Source organism: Dermochelys coriacea, chromosome 4 (assembly GCF_009764565.3).
Source record: "Dermochelys coriacea isolate rDerCor1 chromosome 4, rDerCor1.pri.v4, whole genome shotgun sequence".
In the NCBI taxonomy this organism is placed as follows: Eukaryota; Metazoa; Chordata; order Testudines; family Dermochelyidae; genus Dermochelys; species Dermochelys coriacea.
Genome location: NC_050071.1, coordinates 91,167,142 through 91,184,028, shown reverse-complemented (window position 1 = coordinate 91,184,028; position 16,887 = coordinate 91,167,142). Strand labels below are relative to the sequence as shown.

Here is a 16,887-nt window from a genome sequence, read left to right as displayed (position 1 = left end):
CATTATTTTTGGATAAGTGTCTTATTCTCAATTTGAATGTTAAATTGTGATTAAAAAAATCACAGTTTAGATGTTTTAATCCCTGATCCTTCTTTCCCTACTTTTTTCTTGGTATTATCGTCATTTACTGTGATATACACTGTTAACTCCTCTAGAGATAGGTGGTGTTTTTAATCTCTGTACAAAGTTATGGCACTTAATAAATATGTGATACCTTTTAAATACACATTTTTCCATTGTGTGCACTAACAGCATACATAATTAAAAAAATAATTCTGGAAAATAACTCTAGTATAAATGGTAATCTTATTTCCACAGAACTCATTGTTAATCCATTTTTAGAGGCTACTTTAAATAGAATAGAAAATCTCAATTTTAGTTATTTTTAAAAGTTTTTTGTTTAAGTTGTTTGTACAGGTTTTTCAAAAATACCATGAAGTGAAAAATTAACCACAGATTGTACAGTAATTGGTCAGGTGTAACTGAAGGCAACATTTGGCCCTTAATAGTGAGGTTTTTTGCTCTTATTAAACACACTATTTTTAAGGCTGATGCAATGGATGACAATTATTAGCAATCCTGATACTGACAATTTTCTGTTTATGAGCAACTTTTTGCTAGGAACCAACCCAATCTGATTGATTTGAATGTTAATGGCATTTGGCTATTAACAACTGTCATGCCGTTTACTGACCATTGTTTTTGCCGTACAACCCCGCAGGTCCTCACTTCCTGTGGAAAGTCCCAGATACAGGCAGATTTGTGTGGCTGCTGCCAGGGAGGGAATCACTTGATTATGCTAATCCTGGGCTCCTGGAGCAGTCTGGACAGTGCATGGAGAGGGGCTGTGCAGCCCCACAGGCACTCAGTGCCTCTGCTTCCTGTAGAAAGCCCCAGCATTCAGGCTACAGCCCTGCTGCTTCCCTTCCTGCAGCCCACCCACCCAGCTTCCCTTCCCACTCCACAGTACCTCCTGCGTTTTTCTTCTGTATTGGTGGTGGATGCCTAGCTGCAGGGCTGCTCTGTGCTGCTGTCCTGGGCGTGGGGTTTTTGCCTATTGGCAACTTCTGGTTATTAGCAACTTTCTGCTAGGAACTGAGAGGTTGCTAATGAGTGTTATCCATTGTAAATTCAGTCAGTCTTAAGTATTAGAATTTAAAGCAGACTCCTAAAAATGATCCTGAAATATTCAACTATTATTCATATTAATAATGTAATTAATTAATGTAATATTCAACTCTTAAGCAGAAGTTGGTTAAATGCCCAGTAGAAGACTGACGTCTTACAAAGAAAGTTTTCGCAAAAAGAAAAGGAGTACTTGTGGCACCTTAGAGACTAACAAATTTATTAGAGCATAAGCTTTCGTGAGCTACAGCTCACTTCATTGGATGCATTTCCGATGAAGTGAGCTGTAGCTCACGAAAGCTTATGCTCTAATAAATTTGTTAGTCTCTAAGGTGCCACAAGTACTCCTTTTTCTTTTTGCGAATACAGACTAACACGGCTGCTACTCTGAAAGAAAGTTTTATTTGTTTCCCATTTTAGTCAGCATTCATGTTAATTAGGTATGTGGCCTATTAGACGCTATCTGTACAGAGACTGAATGTTAAACTTCTAGAACATTTTCATATCTTTCAAGTATACGCAAACTATATTTGATGATCTTCTTTGGTATCCTGTTCTAATTTTCCCTCGTTCTTTCGATTTGTTTGAATTGGGCTGTGAGCTAAAGTTAGGGATATACTCGGAAAACAACAGTCCTTTTACAGGAATTTTTTCTTTTGCAGCTTTGTAGTTAAGTAGTGCTTTTGAATAATTAATATAATATTCAAATGAGCAAATAAATCAATAACACTTTCTAACTGTGAGCTCAATGATTATTAGTGATGTAACTTAAAATGTAATGAATTATTTAGTTTTTTCCCCCTGATAATGAAAGTAAGTAACCTTGTGACTGCCAAGAGGACTTATTTTGTGCTTGTAATGTTTTTTGATAGAAATAATAAAATGCAATAACTTCCAAAAACTGAAACTGGATTTCCCCACTAGCACTGGTTTGTGGTTATTAGATCATTAAGCAAACTAAATAATTTTTCAATTTGTTTTACTTACTTTCCGAGAAATAATAGTAAAAATAATGGACTGAACACCATTGTGGAAAGTAGAAGTAGTTACCATTGTATGTAAAAGTGATAACGGTTTAGCAACTTTGGGGAAGGGCTGAGTTCCCTACTACTATTTCTTGAAGTAGGCAAAATAGAGGGTAATGGGATGTGTGTGTAATGTGCTTGTGTGTGTGCACACATACAACCCTAAAGATAGGCATTTGCTTGCCCTCCTTGTCACGTGCGCTTACACACATGCACGTATGGTTTAATAGGGAAATATTCTTCCAATAGGTTCTTGTTACATTTTTGCACTGATAGTTAGGAATGGATTAGCAATTTATGGAGGGATTTATGGACTCGTTATGTCAAGTGATTAACATTTGAGGAAAATATGAAAACAAATACAGAGGGCACTTCAGTTTGTGGTGCTGACTAAGAGATTTGTTTTATATAGCGAATTCAAGTTATAAATCAAGCAGTCAGACAGTCAAATAACTTTATATTTTAGTTGTGAGTAGATTTTTGCTTTTTGAAATTTAAGCTTTCTTAGCAACAATGCAAAATTAAAGCTGCTTCTGTAGTTTACAGTAAAGATGCAGCATACAACAAATAAAGGACCAGTATCACTGAATCTGGTGGCAGGGAAGTGGAATTTATAACATCTTGAGCTATCTTTGCCTTGTTTCTCAGCAGGGATTCATCCTGTGGGAGGCAAACTTTCAGGGTTTTTGCCTGGGAGTACATCCTTTTTATTTGCTGCTAGAGGCTCAGTAGAGCCCAGTAGCAGAGGCTGTAAAGGGGATTAATTGAATTATCATATCCCCCCGCCACTCTGGCCACCTCCAATAACCGTGGGCTGTGCTGGCCATTTATATTCCCCCTTTGGTGGGGAGGTTACAACCTACCCCAGTGGATTTGTTGCTTCAAAGCTTCTTCTGGAAGCATAGACCTCTAAGGCTTTATATAGTCCAAATCTTTAAATGCAAGACACCAAGAGCATTAGCTTGTTCATTTTATTTGCAGATTGCCATTTATAATTCTGGGTTATTGCATTTGTTCAGATTACAGTACGTATGCTAAACTGTTTTTTTGTTTTTCACTTAAGAATTATATGGATTATTTATCACGGCTATATGAAAGAGAAATTAAAGATTTCTTTGAGGTTGCCAAGATTAAGATGACGGGTACAACCAAAGAAGGAAAAAAGTTTGGTAAGCTCCCAAGAGACACATACCTTTGCTTTAGTTTTTTGTTTGTGTTGTAATAAACACTTTATGGCAAATCATCCAGAGCCAACTTTGTAAAAGACTGTTTTGTGCCTGAACTGGAAAGATGCTACATTTGGCAGACATGGTGAAAGTCAGAGGACAAATACGGGATCATCAAAAATGTACACTGCAAAAGCCCTCAGTGTGACACTTGTAATAAATTAAAAGGGAGTTGAATGAGAGAACTTGAAGAGTGAGGCTTGACACTATATATGTCACTGTGAGTGCAGATCATTGTTTGAGACCTGACAACACATTATTGTTTAAAAACTTCACTTATTGGGATTTTAACACTGAAGCAAATTTGAAAACAAACATTTTATCCAAAGAAAACTGTTTGGGCAGTGTTTTAGTGTTACTTGTGCTACTAAGAGATTTGTATTTTAATAAATACTTGTGAGAGATTTTGAGGAAGCTAACTTAAATACTAATTCTGCCCATGGGGATGTACATACATGAGTTTCAAAGGCAGCTATGTACTTGCATATGAGGTTGGAAATTGTATTTAGTTTTCCTTTTGATGGGTGCATGTATCCCCTTTTGGGAAAAGGAGTTCACTCATGCGTATGAAAGGGAATCTATACCCAAAATAATATTGCTATCTAGCAGCAAATAATAAGGAAAAACATGTGAAAAGTAGATGGATTTATATGTAAGATGTACTGTATTTTAATGTTTGGTATAGACATATGGCCTTTAATCTCCCATCATTTTACTACTGAAATGAAAGAATGCAATTAATTCTGCTTTGCCTTTTTTAATATAATGAGTAAATCTTTGATGCACTTTTCCAGATGATATAGTCTATTTGTTAATATGCCTAAATTTGCCATAGCAGATGATTGAACATGGAGCACAAATGGTTCCCTAGGGTTTTCAGAAGAACAATTTGGGGTAGAAGAAGTCTTGAATCTTGAAATGTTAACTGACCTTATTGGTCACAAGTTAAAAAAATAAATAAATTCCCTTTGTCTTCCCCACCTCTTAAAATAACCCTATATTTTTTTCCATTTTTTTTTTTAACTTTTCCCTTGTTATCCACTTTGGGAGGAAACCATGTTACCTATAGTAATTTATGTTCTGGACTTATGACACATTATTGTGAACTGTGGATAACAGATCTCTGTTTTAGAGGAAAGAGATTATTCACATATGTGAATTTAAAAGATCCAAGAGAATTTCTGTTAAGATTCATATTTGTGTAAACTTCGACTACATTTTTTTAAAGCCTAGCAATCTTTTTCAGTCTAGCAAGAGTTTGGAGAAACTTTCTACAAATTTACCTAGTGTAAGATTAATTACTTTTCTAACAGTTCTACTTAAACATAGACATATTCTTTTATAGTTGGTCATGTAGCAAGCCAAACTGTTGCTTTTTCAGACCTTCAGTAAGCCAGGGAAGAACTTCCTTCTCATAGGTCATTCTGAGATATGTCCTCCAGTATTCATGCAGAGAGTGAGCAGAATCTCTTTCTCGAGGAGTGAGTAGGCTTCAGTCTTTGTACAGAAACAGAACTGGCATTCTGCAGTTGCATCCATGGAGGAAGTTCCTTGCTACCCAACCCAGGAATTAATGAGCCGCTTTCATGGATGCATATCCCAGAATCATGGATCGTCTATGAAGTCCACAAACAAATTTAACTGAATTAGATCATAGTGGTAGTATAGGAAAATACACTGCTCTGCACTATTCATGTTCTTAATGTTATCAGTTGTGCAAAGGGGGGGAGGAGAAGCATCTCAGATCTCTGCAGGTAAATAGTGTTTCATTTTGCCTTTTAAAAGTCAGCTGATTTTTTTTAAAATGAATGCGAAAACCTGTTTAACAGTGCCGAATTAAAAAGACTTTGTGCATTTGAGGAAGTTAGTGCATATTCCTAAAAGATGTTTTGTTGAATTAATGTGCATTTCTTTAATAATAAAAAAATTACTGTGTAAGGAACAGACAGAGACTTTTTACCCCACAACTTACTCTGTATCGGACACTGCCAGTCTTTGAGCTGTGTTGGTGTTTTCTTGCCTTTTTGCTTCTTTGCAATTTTTGGAATGAAGCTTCAATTTGAGCATCTTCAACACAGAGTCTGCTGGGAGAATTCTTTTGGTGCTCTGTATAGCAGAAGGCTCTTTTTTTGGAAGACAGTGACACAAAAAAGAGAGCAGTAAACTTCTCGGATAAATTCTTCCTTGCCTTAATGGGATGTACTTTTCTTCCTCTGTTGAAGCTAGAATCTTGTTACCTTCAGTGCATTTCAATACAATGAGCTGAAAGACTCCTAGAATCTTAGAAATGTAGGTCTGGAAGGGACCTCAAGAAGTCATCAAGTCAACACCCTGCGCTGTGGTAGGACCAAGTAAACCTAGACCTTCCCTGACAGATGTTTGTCCAAGTGGTTTTTAAAGGATATCAGTGATGGAGACTCCACAACCTCCTTTGGAAGCCTATTCCAGAACTTAACTCTCATTACAGTTAAATAGCTTTTCCTAATATCTGGCTTAAGTCTCCCTTGCTGCAGATTAAGCCCATTACTACTTGCCCTAACCTCAATGGAGCTGGAGAACAATTGATCACCTTTCTCTTTATAACAGTCCTTAGCATGTTGGAAGATTATCAGGTCCCCAAATCAGTCATCTTTTCTCAAGACTAAACATGGCCCTTTTTCTCAACCTTTCCTCATAGGTTTTCTGACCCTTTTATCCTTTGTTGCTCTACTCTGGACTCTCCAGTTTGTCCACATCCTTTCTAAATTGTGGTGCCCAGAGCTGGATGCAGTACTCAAGCGGGGGACCAGTGCCAAGCAGAAAGGACTGTTACTCCCGTATCTTACATACAGCACTCCTGTTAATGCATTCCAGAATATTAACCTTTTTTGCAGCTGCATCACATTGATGAATCATATTCAGTTTGTGGTTCACCATAACCCCCAGATCCTTTTCAGCAGTACTACCACCTTGACAGTTATTCCCCATTCTGTAGTTGTGAATTTGATTTTTTTCTTCCTATGTGAAGTACATGTGCACTTGTCTTTATTAAATTCCATCTTGTTGAATTCAGACTAATTCGCCAATTTGTGAAGGACATTTTGATTTTTCAACCTGTCCTCCAAAGTGCTTGCAACCTGTCCTAGCTCGATGTCATCTGCAGATTTTATAAGCATACTCTCTACTCCATTATCCAAGTCATTAATGAAAATATTGAATAGTACCAGACCCAGGACTGACCCCTTTGGATTTCTACTAGTCATGCACTCCCAATTTGACAGCAAACCTCTTTGAGTACAGTCTTTCTAATGCTAATACATAATGTACCATGTGACAACAGTATGTCCTACCTACCAGATGATACTTTCACAGCATCCAGACCATTATATACCTTTGTTCAAGGGTGGTCCTTGGCTATATTTTCTTTGTTCTGCAGTGCTAGTCTGTGGGGTTGGGGATCAGGGAATCTATGAAGAAACCAATACCAAATATGCGGTACTGTGGTAAAATATAAAATAGTGTAGATAATAATTAAGCTGGAATTAAATTTGAGTCTGACATCCTAAAACTGTTTGCGTTGATGCCTAGTTGAGAAATCGGTGTTGAAGAGCATTTGCACGTCCATATTTGTACAATTGAAAGTAAATATCTATCGTCTTAGAATAGGACCAGCTTGCCAGCTCCACTCTGATGGGGTGGTTCTTTGTGGGATTGTACACATACACATTTCACTGTAGGTTTATGTGTGTCCAGTGCATTCAAGTCAGAGACTTTCGCCAGCAGTACTACTAAGTGGCACACAGGCTCCTGCTCAACATGTGCTCTCAGGAGAGGGCATAAAAGGAGCATGTCCACTGTCTTCCTGGTCCCAAAGAAATCTGGTGGCCTCCAGAACTATTTCAAAAGCCGAACTATTTCATCAAGAAAATTAAATTCAGAATGGTCACCCTTGCTATTACCCCTTCCATGGAGACGAGACGTATACTTTCATGTGGCAATTAATCCCTGCCATTGAAAGTACCTTCAATCTGTGGTAGGTACGAATGGTTAACTGTACATAGTGCTTCTCTTTAGTCTATCTTCAGCCCCTAGTGTCTTCACCAAATGCATGTTGGTGGTACCTACTCACCTCCATCATTTGGGTATTCAGATATTCCCTTACCTGGATGATTGGCTTATTCATGCAGCATCGAACGACCAGGGCCAGAACAGTGTCCTTGTCATCAGACAAGTGTTCTCCTCTCTAGATCTGAAACTAAATTTGGACAAATCACAATTACAACCAACTCAGTGCATAACTTTCATTAGAGTCCACCTCAATATCGGGACTGTCATCCTTTATCTTCCAAACAAAAGGTATCAATCTATAGCCATCCTTCCAAAAGCCTTAAGTCCAATCCAACAATATCAGTACATGCCTGTCTTCAGCTCCTCGGCCATGGGGCTCCATGCATGTATGTAACTCCACATATGAGGCTTCAGTCAGTGTATTGGTTTTTCAGGTAGTTCTGTGAGAGTTGACCTGGCTTCTATTTCTACATTACATCAGCCAATAAATAATTTTTCCATCTTTTCTCATCCTTTAGTTTTTTCTATTTTTGAAATGCCAAATCAATGTTTACTTTCCTGTGTCTACAGCTGTATCTCTATGGGATTTAAACTTCACCCTTTCCAAACTGTTAGGACCCTATTTTGAACCAATGGCTACAATTACATTATCTTTATTTTCTCTAAAGAAAGTGGTTCTTCGTGGCAGTCATTTCTGCAAGGAGGATTTCAGAACTTTAAGCTCTCTTGGCTGACCCTCCTTTCATGGTATTCCATAAGGACAAAGTATCTCTTGGGTCTCACCCTAAGTTTATGCCTAAGGTAGTGTCAGTCTTCCATTTAAGCCAAACAATCTTTTTATATTTTTCCTGACATGTTAATTTAAGGCTGAAAAAGCATTCCATACTTTGGATGTTTGTAGAGCACTGGCATTTTACTTGGACCACACTAGGTCTTTCAATTCTTACCCCAGGGTCTTTGTAAGCTATGTTGAAAGAATTCAAGGTCAATCAGTGTCATCTCCGTGAATCTCAAGCTGGGTTTCTGACCGTATGAAGCCCTGCTACGATCTTGATAAAGTCTCTCCTCCATTGAGAATAACATCTCACTCCACTAGGGCTCAGTCCACCACATCACCATTCCTGAGCAATCTTCCAATAGCTGGTGTACACAAGACAGCAATATGGTCGTCTGTGCATACTTTTCCCACTCATTACACCATGATTCAAACCTCTTGAGATGATGCCAACTTTGCAAGTTAGTGGTACAATCACTATGTAGATGATCCAAAGTCCTCCTACTTGTAAGGGAATGTCTGAGGAATCACCTCCAGTGGAATGTGTATGTGCACAATCACTCAAAGGAGAAAAAAGGTTATTTATCTGTACAGTAACTTATTCTTTGAGGTATGTTGTGAATATGTACTTCCCACCTTCCCTGCTACTTTGGACTTAAAGTGGTGTGAAGGAATGGAGAAGTAGGCGGCAGACATGCCTGTTTTATGATGTCACATGAGAGCATGAGGCGAGCAGGAGCATATGCACCACCTAGTGGTAGTATTGGCAGAAGTCTCCAACTCGAGTGCAGTAAGCACACATTCACCTCCAAATGGAATGTGTATGCACAACACAACTTGGAGAACAATAGTTACTGTACAGATAAGTAGCCATTTGATATTTTTGCGTCTGTAACTTGAAAAATTCATGCTCGCTAAGAATTGTTGAATTCTACTAAATTTTGCTTCTAGAGCATGTGTGCAAGTGCTTTCCACTGGTGAACTTAGAATCGTTTATCACAAACACAGGGAAATATTACCCTGTCACAGGGTACTCTGAACTTCTTACTAAAATGCAGTTTTTTGCTTGAGTAAACTGCTTATTTTATTTTTCAGACGAGCAGGATATTCGGGGGATAAACCTTTTAAAAATGAGTTGCATCTTTATGTAAATGTTATTATTGGTAGTGACTTTTTTTCTTAGCCCGATAACATTTGCAAACTGGAAAATTGTTAATGCAACCTGAATGAAAAACACACTACTTCTCACTGTGAAAAGCAAAACTGAGTTGTCAACAACAGCAGTATACAATAGGCTAACTGGTCTTATTGGAGAAAAGAATATTATTGAAAGGATTTCTGCAGTATTAGTAGATTTTTAGTTAAAGAGCTGGAAGATGATGCTGGTAGCCCTGATTCAGTACAAGTCTACACGGGATTAATCTGTTTGCATTTCTCTTTGTTTGGTATCAATATGATTTACAGTTTGTTTGCACACTGTTCCGGAAAACTGCGAATCTCATCCAATATCAATCTTTGCAAATAAGACTCAGTATTTTGGTGGTCTTTTCTATGTTAAGGAAAATTTGATGTATAAATGTTTAACAAGTCAGAGTTTTCCTCCACGTTTTGTTTTACGAAAAATGAAAGTTTAATATTTTGAAACATATACTGTTTTCCATGTAGTTAGAGACTGAATTTCTAGAACAGTAACTCCCCAACTATATGTGTTTGCAACTATAGTTACTTGCTGCTTATAGTTCTCCTGCATGTTTCTTTACAGCTAGTGCTTAACTTGCATCTTGTGCATGGTTTGTGCAAACTGCATTTTTAACTTGTCTTTGTCTTTGATGCTTGCAACCTAATCCATGCCAGCTACACTGCCTCGAAAAGAGAGCGCTGTCAAACAGGAAACAGAGAGTGAGTATGATCGGTGCATTAGTATGTATTGTCAATGCATGTGTGTCTATGTGTTGGTGTAGTTATATATAATGGAAAAACCATTAACCCTAAAGCTAACTATTCAGGGTGCAATAAATATTTGTAAGCAAAACACATCCAAGAGATGTTGAACATAGTTGGCAGTTATATTAGATGGAACATACAGAATGAAAATTAATAATTGGTTTCTCTGTGATTTGAGATTTATGAAGATTTACCATAGCATTTTACTTGCAGTTTGAATATAACAGGAGATGTTTCTCTTTATTTTGTTTTTCTACTGAGGTCTCTCATCATAGCAAGAGCTCTTCCTTAAGTCCTCTTCTCCCCCCGCCGCACTTTATTTCCAACTGTCATTAACCAAAAGAGTGTGAACTATGGAAAAAGCTATTCCAAGAGACTATGGAGAGTATCTTCAGATACTCAAGTGTTTGCTTTACTATTTTCCTTTCAGAATAATTTCCCCACCGCTCTCTTTGCTCTGTGTGCTGCTGGAAGATGCTCTTAAAGCATCACAACTGGAATTCCCATCCAGCTTTCCTTTCAGAAAGGAGAGTATCTGCCCTAGCATATTTGCTGTACTTGCTGGTCCCAGGTGCAAGATGTCCAAAGTGGTTCCTGATGTCAGTTTTTCTATGTTATTCTACAGTGCAGACTTAGGTAGCTGCATTGTAATTAACTCTGAAAAACACTTAAATATTCCAGTTAGGCTTGTAACGAAGAAACGTGTATATAAGAAAACCACTTAGAGAAGGTACAAACTATTCAGTAGAAAGAATATTGACCATCTCTATGGGGACTAGGAGTGCTGTTTTGGGCATACCAGTATTGTTCTTTTCAAATGTATTTTATTCCACCTAGGCTACCATCTTTCATAGTTTCATTATTTCATAGGTCTTCATGGAAGTTCTGGAAAATTGACTGGGTCTACCTCTAGCCTAAATAAACTCTCCGTTCAGAGTTCAGGAAATCGCAGGTCTCAGTCATCCTCACTGTTGGATATGGGAAACATGTCTGCCTCTGACCTTGATGTGGCTGATAGAACTAAATTTGATAAGGTAAAACAAAAAAATGTAATGTAATATGTCTCCTTAGTTTTGAACTTTAATAGTCATGAATCCATATTTTGTTTACTATCTGAAAATGTTCGTTCATGCCCGAGAGAGAGAGAGTCTCTCTCTAATGTAATAATGCTTTAAATTCATTTAGAATGAATACATATATGTCAACACTTAAATATGATATGCATTGTGCATTTGCTCAAGACTCTGTAACAGATTTAATTATGGAGAGACTAATTTTAACCATAGTTAAGATTGAAGTTGTTTTCATTATAAGCCCAATTTTGCTGACCCTCCTCAAAAGTTCCCAAACAAAGGAATGTTGGCCAAAAAATTGGTGGGTTAAGTCTGGGACCAACATTTTTTTTTTACCAAATATGAAGTGACTTGATCATGAGATTCCTGAATTATGACACCTTCATAAGAGTGGAGTTCAAAAAGTATTGTGATGTGTTTTGTAAATTTGTTGGCTAATTGAAAAGAAGGAAAGAGAATCTAGTTTACTAGACCATCCAGAAGAGATCTAGTACACAAGACAAAAGAATAATTTAAATAAACACCAATTTCTAAAATTAACCATTTAAACGTCACTTGCACATTTACTTTGGCTGCCTTAAACTATGGCGCCAAATGATTGCTGGAGTCCTCACTTTTTTTAATGGAGGCTGTCTATAGACCTGTCCATTGCAGAAATAGACCTAAAAGTGTAAACCAGTATTTAGGGAGGATTCTCAATGGATAAGGAAAAATTTTCCTACCAAAACTGTATTTAGTCTTACAAAATATTGTAAATTAAGATATATTTTTAAAAAGGAAGAGGGGAACCAATTTCAGTCTTCTAATACTTTTTTGCCAAGTGCTATGGTGAAAATGGAAAGTGGAGAAACAATTAAAATTAAGTTTTTTTTTGTTTTTTTTTTTTATAGGATTATTTTAATTGAGATGAATACCTCGGTGGTGGTGGTGGTGGTGGTGTTGCTTGGCACCACCAATCCTTGCTAACTTTTCCTGTTTTAATTGTTTTTTGGGTAACTGCAGTTTACCTGTTAGGATTTTTACCTCTAAGTTACTGACATACACTTGCAGTCATAACAGGTGTTCTTCTATGAAACTGAATTAAAATCATGGTCCTGTCTGTGAAAATTAGTAATTTTTTAAGAATTCTGACATTCCGTTACAAGTCAACAAAAATAGATAGATATAATCCCTTCAAATGGTTTGGTTTTTGTTTTCTTCTTTTAATTATTTTAAAAAGTCCTCGTCTTTTATTTCTACATGTAATCTTGTGTGTGGTGAAGAAATGTATACACAGAGTTATGCAATTTGTTCTGCTTGCCCAATATCTTTTTGGATAAATCTTTCCCTAATTAGTTTCTAGTGATTGGATTTACTGCTTAATCTTAGTCGTGTGGTAGGCTTTAACAGTTACCATACATTTAGTCCCTAAATACTTGCAAAGAAACTGACTTAGTTTACTGTATGAGGGTGACACAGTAAACTAGAAATGTCTTTGAAAGAGTCTTTATGGATTGGTGGATGACAAATATTTTTAATAAATTAAAATGTATGCCAAAAAGTAGCTTCACTGTTTTGTTTAATTCGATTTTATTTTAAAATAATTCAAGATCACCCCATATTCCAAAAGTAAATACAAAAACGTATTTACCAATTTCACCAGATGCTAGTATTTAATACACAAAAAACTTTACTGTGAAGCAGTTAGGGTTGGCACATACAGAACATAGCTGACGCAAACCCCTAAAGAAATGGTATGTTAAGCCAATTAACATACCCTCTATTCATCCACTCACAGGCACCCACCTTACCAGTTCCACAACTACAGTATTTGCTACAGATCATGCACCAAAGTCTTTTGCTGTGCCCCACTCAATCTGTGCTTCTGCACACACCCCTTTACCAAGTTACCATGTGCCAACAGAACACACTGCTGCACCAAATGTCCACAACTAATAATATGAAACTGCAGCATAGTATTTGAAATTTTTTTCCAATATAAGAATAGCAGCTAGCATAGCTTCATCTACTGTGGATAGAAAAGGAGTACTTGTGGCACCTTAGAGATTAACAATTTATTTGAGCATAAGCTTTTGTGAGCTACAGCTCACTTCATCATAGAAACACTTCTGTGAACTACTTCCTATTTTCTTATTCCCTGCAGCTACATATGTAGTATGATTGCTTAACAGTCTATAACTGTACCAGGTATGGATGCAATTTGTTTGGTTATAACCTTATTTGAAAAAGGTTATAACAACTCTGTTACAAGCTCTCATGTGGCCTGATATTTAATGGCTTTTGAATTAGTAAATACTTCATCCTGTAGTCTTAGAATTCAGTTGGCAAATTCCTTGGGGCAGGGGGAAGGAACGGGAGAGACATGGACCATTCAATTTTCCTTTCTCCCTCTTCCTCTCATATTTAAAGTGGATAACAAAGAATTATGTTTCACATGGTAGTAAAACTTTATGTAAATCTACCTTTTAAAAATTACTGTTTTGTTAGAACTTTTGGAAATTGTATTGCTTTTCATTCTATTGCTTTTTCTATTTCTATTACTTTTATAAATGTTCAGGTAGAAATCTAGCTTCAGAGTTTGAGTGCAGAAGGTATTGTATGGAACAAGCTGTGATGGTTCTTGGGGTACCTAGGACTGCGAGTTACCTTGTAACCCCCTTGCCTCCAGTGAGAGAGACTTGCTAGTGCTTAATTGAGTGTCAGCTCTCTGACCCCTCTGGCCTAGTAGCAACTCAAACAATCTCATCAGGGCTATGCTAGCCCTTATTTTGGCTTGCATGTTAACAATAGGCATACCTCAATCGCAGAGTCCCTGTGAAGCACTCCCCTGTAATGTCCAGCCCCTAACCACTGGACACTTGCTGAAATTAGCAGGTTTGCTATCCCTAAGCAGACACACACACCAGCCTGTTTGATTCAACTGAGGATCAGCTTTTATGTAACATTGCAGCAGTGAGAGAAATTTATTGTGAAAACAATCATAATTTTATTAGCAAAGGCTAAGATTTAATGGATAGTAAATAAGGATAATAGAGACAGAAAGATTACATACAAAACAAAATCGATACAAGCTTTCTAGAGACTAAACTTTACCAGACTAACCATGTGTCTAAAAGCAGAATTTATATTTTCCAAAAGTTTTTTTTTGCATCATTTCTAACCTAGACTGATTAGGAACATGTTTTCATAACACTGCTCAGTTACTTCTTCAGGTGCAGGATAAAGAGGTGTCCTTTTGCCTTCTTCATCCTCCAAAATTCATTGTTTGTTCCCAGAGTCAGGATGACCCTGGTGGCCTATTCTCTGGCATGCTAACACCATGTTGACTTGTATGCAAATGGAGTTTCCATTGTGTTGGCTTACTATACTTAATTTGCATGTAAACTGAGGCAGACAGCTGGATATACATCCTTTGGCAGAAACCTGTTTGTCAACCCTGCCTTGAGTCAGACTTTTTAAGAATATATTTTTATTGTGAGTGTATCAAGGGTGGCAGAGTCTGCCCTAAAGTGGGGAGGCCAGGGGCCGGGACCACAGCCCCCCGCCCCTCCTCTTCCATCCAAGGCCCTGCCCCCTGCCAAATCGGAAGCTGGAGGAGGCTGGAAGCCATGGACCTTTGCTAGGGAAGGAGGTCCAGAGCAGCCCCCGGCTTGTGTCCACACCCAGGGCCAGAGGGTCCACAGTTGTCCACACACAGCTCTTACCTGGACTTGGCTCTGGCCAGGAAGCTGCAGCTCGGCCATGGTATGAGCTGTGGGGCACTATGCTGCAGACCCTCCATTTGTCCGGGAGGGTCTGTGGGGTGCCTTGCCATCCACGGCACGTCACCCCACAGCTGCCTGGGCTCCCTGGACGGGCTCCAGCTGCTGGCCTGGCTGGGGGAGCCTCAGGGGGAAGAGGGGCAAAGTGCATGACCCCCTGTCTCCTCCTATTCTGATGCCACTGACCTATATCTATCCATCATAACCTCTTGCATGCTATTTTGCACGTACATTTCACAATGATATTAATGACCAGTGTGAACCCAGCTTTTATTGAAGACCTCACATGATATTCTTTATGGATATATACTATGAATGCAGTGTGCTAGGTGTCGTTAATTTGTTAGGCATGTTAGGAGCTGTTGTTACAGAACAGTGAACCCTTTGCCAGCTGACATACAGTGGTTCTTAGGATCACACAAGCAATGGAAAATAAATTAAAACAAAGAATATTGTTATAATTGGCTACAGTGCATTGAGAGGTGTGTGTATGGGTGTTTAATCAAATTATTTTGGTTTACTTTAGATCTTTGAGCAAGTTCTAAGTGAACTGGAGCCCCTGTGTCTGGCAGAACAGGACTTCATTAGCAAATTCTTCAAACTACAGCAGCATCAAAGCATGGGAACTTTAGCAATGGTATAACTTATTTCAATTTAGCTAAAATAATATATAATCTATGAATGGTCTTTAACTACAAAATTGTTGTATTGGGTGTTGAAATAATATTGTGGCGATGAAGGCCCAATTGCTACAAATACACATGATAACTCCCACTAAAGTCAGTGGAGCTGCTCATATGAATAAAGTTGCTCAAATGCATGTGTGTTCGCAAGTTGGGCTCCAAAGTGTGAATAATAGTCAGCAGAATTTTTGTAGTTTGCAAGTGAATATCAAAGAAGTCTAGAATGATTAATGGATTTTAACCGGAATGTCTCAAATCCATTTTCCCTAGTAAAGGGAAATCTGAATTTACTTTACAAGTAAACAGTGGAAGAAGAAAAGGTTGTAGTAAATTAGACCCTTTCTTTTATTTTGAATTATTTTCACTCTAAATATATTGTTGAAGTGCTAAGAACCATGGTATTGGGCATAATGGTGGCAAATAAAAGGGGGAAAACCTAGAATGTAGCAAACCTTTATAGCAGAGGTGGGCAAACTACTGCTCATGGGCCACATCTGGCCCGCGGGACAGTCCTGCCCGGCCCCTGAGCTCCTGGCCTGAGAAGCTAGTCCCTGGCCCCTCCCCTGCTGTTCCCCCTCCCACATAACTATGCTGCTGCACGACCCGCTTTGAGTAGCGTGTTAAGGGGGCGTGGCGGTGGGGGGGTTGGGTAGGAGGTCCCGGGGGCAGTCAGGGAGCAGGGGGTGATTGGGGCGGGGGCTCTGGGGGGGCAGTCAGGGAGCAGAGGGCAGTTGGATGGGGCGGGGGTTCTGGGGGGCAGTCAAGGAGCAGGGGGCAGTTGGATAGGGTGTCAGAGTCCCGGGGGGGCCTGTCAGAGAGCAGGTGTGTGGATAGGTCAGGGCAGTTAGGGTATGGGGGGGTTGGATGGGGTGGGATCCTAGGAGGAGGGCGGTTTGGGGTGGGAGGGGGTTCCAGGAAGGGGCAGTCAGGGGTGGGGAAGTGGGAGGGGGCGAATAGGGGGTGGGGCCATGCTGTTTTGGGGGCACAGCCTTCCCTACCTGGCCCTCCATACAGTTTTGCACCCCGATGTGGCCCTTGGGCCAAAAAGTTTGCCCACCCCTGCTTTATAGCTATGTGTGGGAAATAAAAGTAAACCTTCATAGTACATTGTTTTCTGGGACTGTTCCTCAGCGCACAACTCTACAACTGTTGGTATTTTATAATAATTATTAGTAAGATTCTCTTTCTAACGATGCATCATTTTTCTTTTTTTTCCCTCAGAGGAAAG

At 38.7% G+C, this 16,887-nt stretch overlaps 1 protein-coding gene across 15 annotated transcripts in view; it reads left to right on the top strand.

Annotated features, from left to right (window-relative positions):
- Window positions 1–16,887, top strand: part of EXOC1 (exocyst complex component 1) — a 62,485-nt gene that overhangs the window by 27,525 nt on the left and 18,073 nt on the right. For 9 of the 15 annotated variants that reach the window (XM_038399116.2, XM_038399110.2, XM_038399113.2 and 6 more), the window contains 4 exons: window positions 3,214–3,319; window positions 10,053–10,097; window positions 11,013–11,176; window positions 15,503–15,613. In XM_038399116.2, coding sequence (XP_038255044.1) covers window positions 3,214–3,319; window positions 10,053–10,097; window positions 11,013–11,176; window positions 15,503–15,613 — 426 coding nt within the window. The remainder of the gene's footprint in view (window positions 1–3,213; window positions 3,320–10,052; window positions 10,098–11,012; window positions 11,177–15,502; window positions 15,614–16,887) is intronic. The other 6 variants (XM_038399118.2, XM_038399112.2, XM_038399117.2 and 3 more) reach the window with 1 other exon arrangement.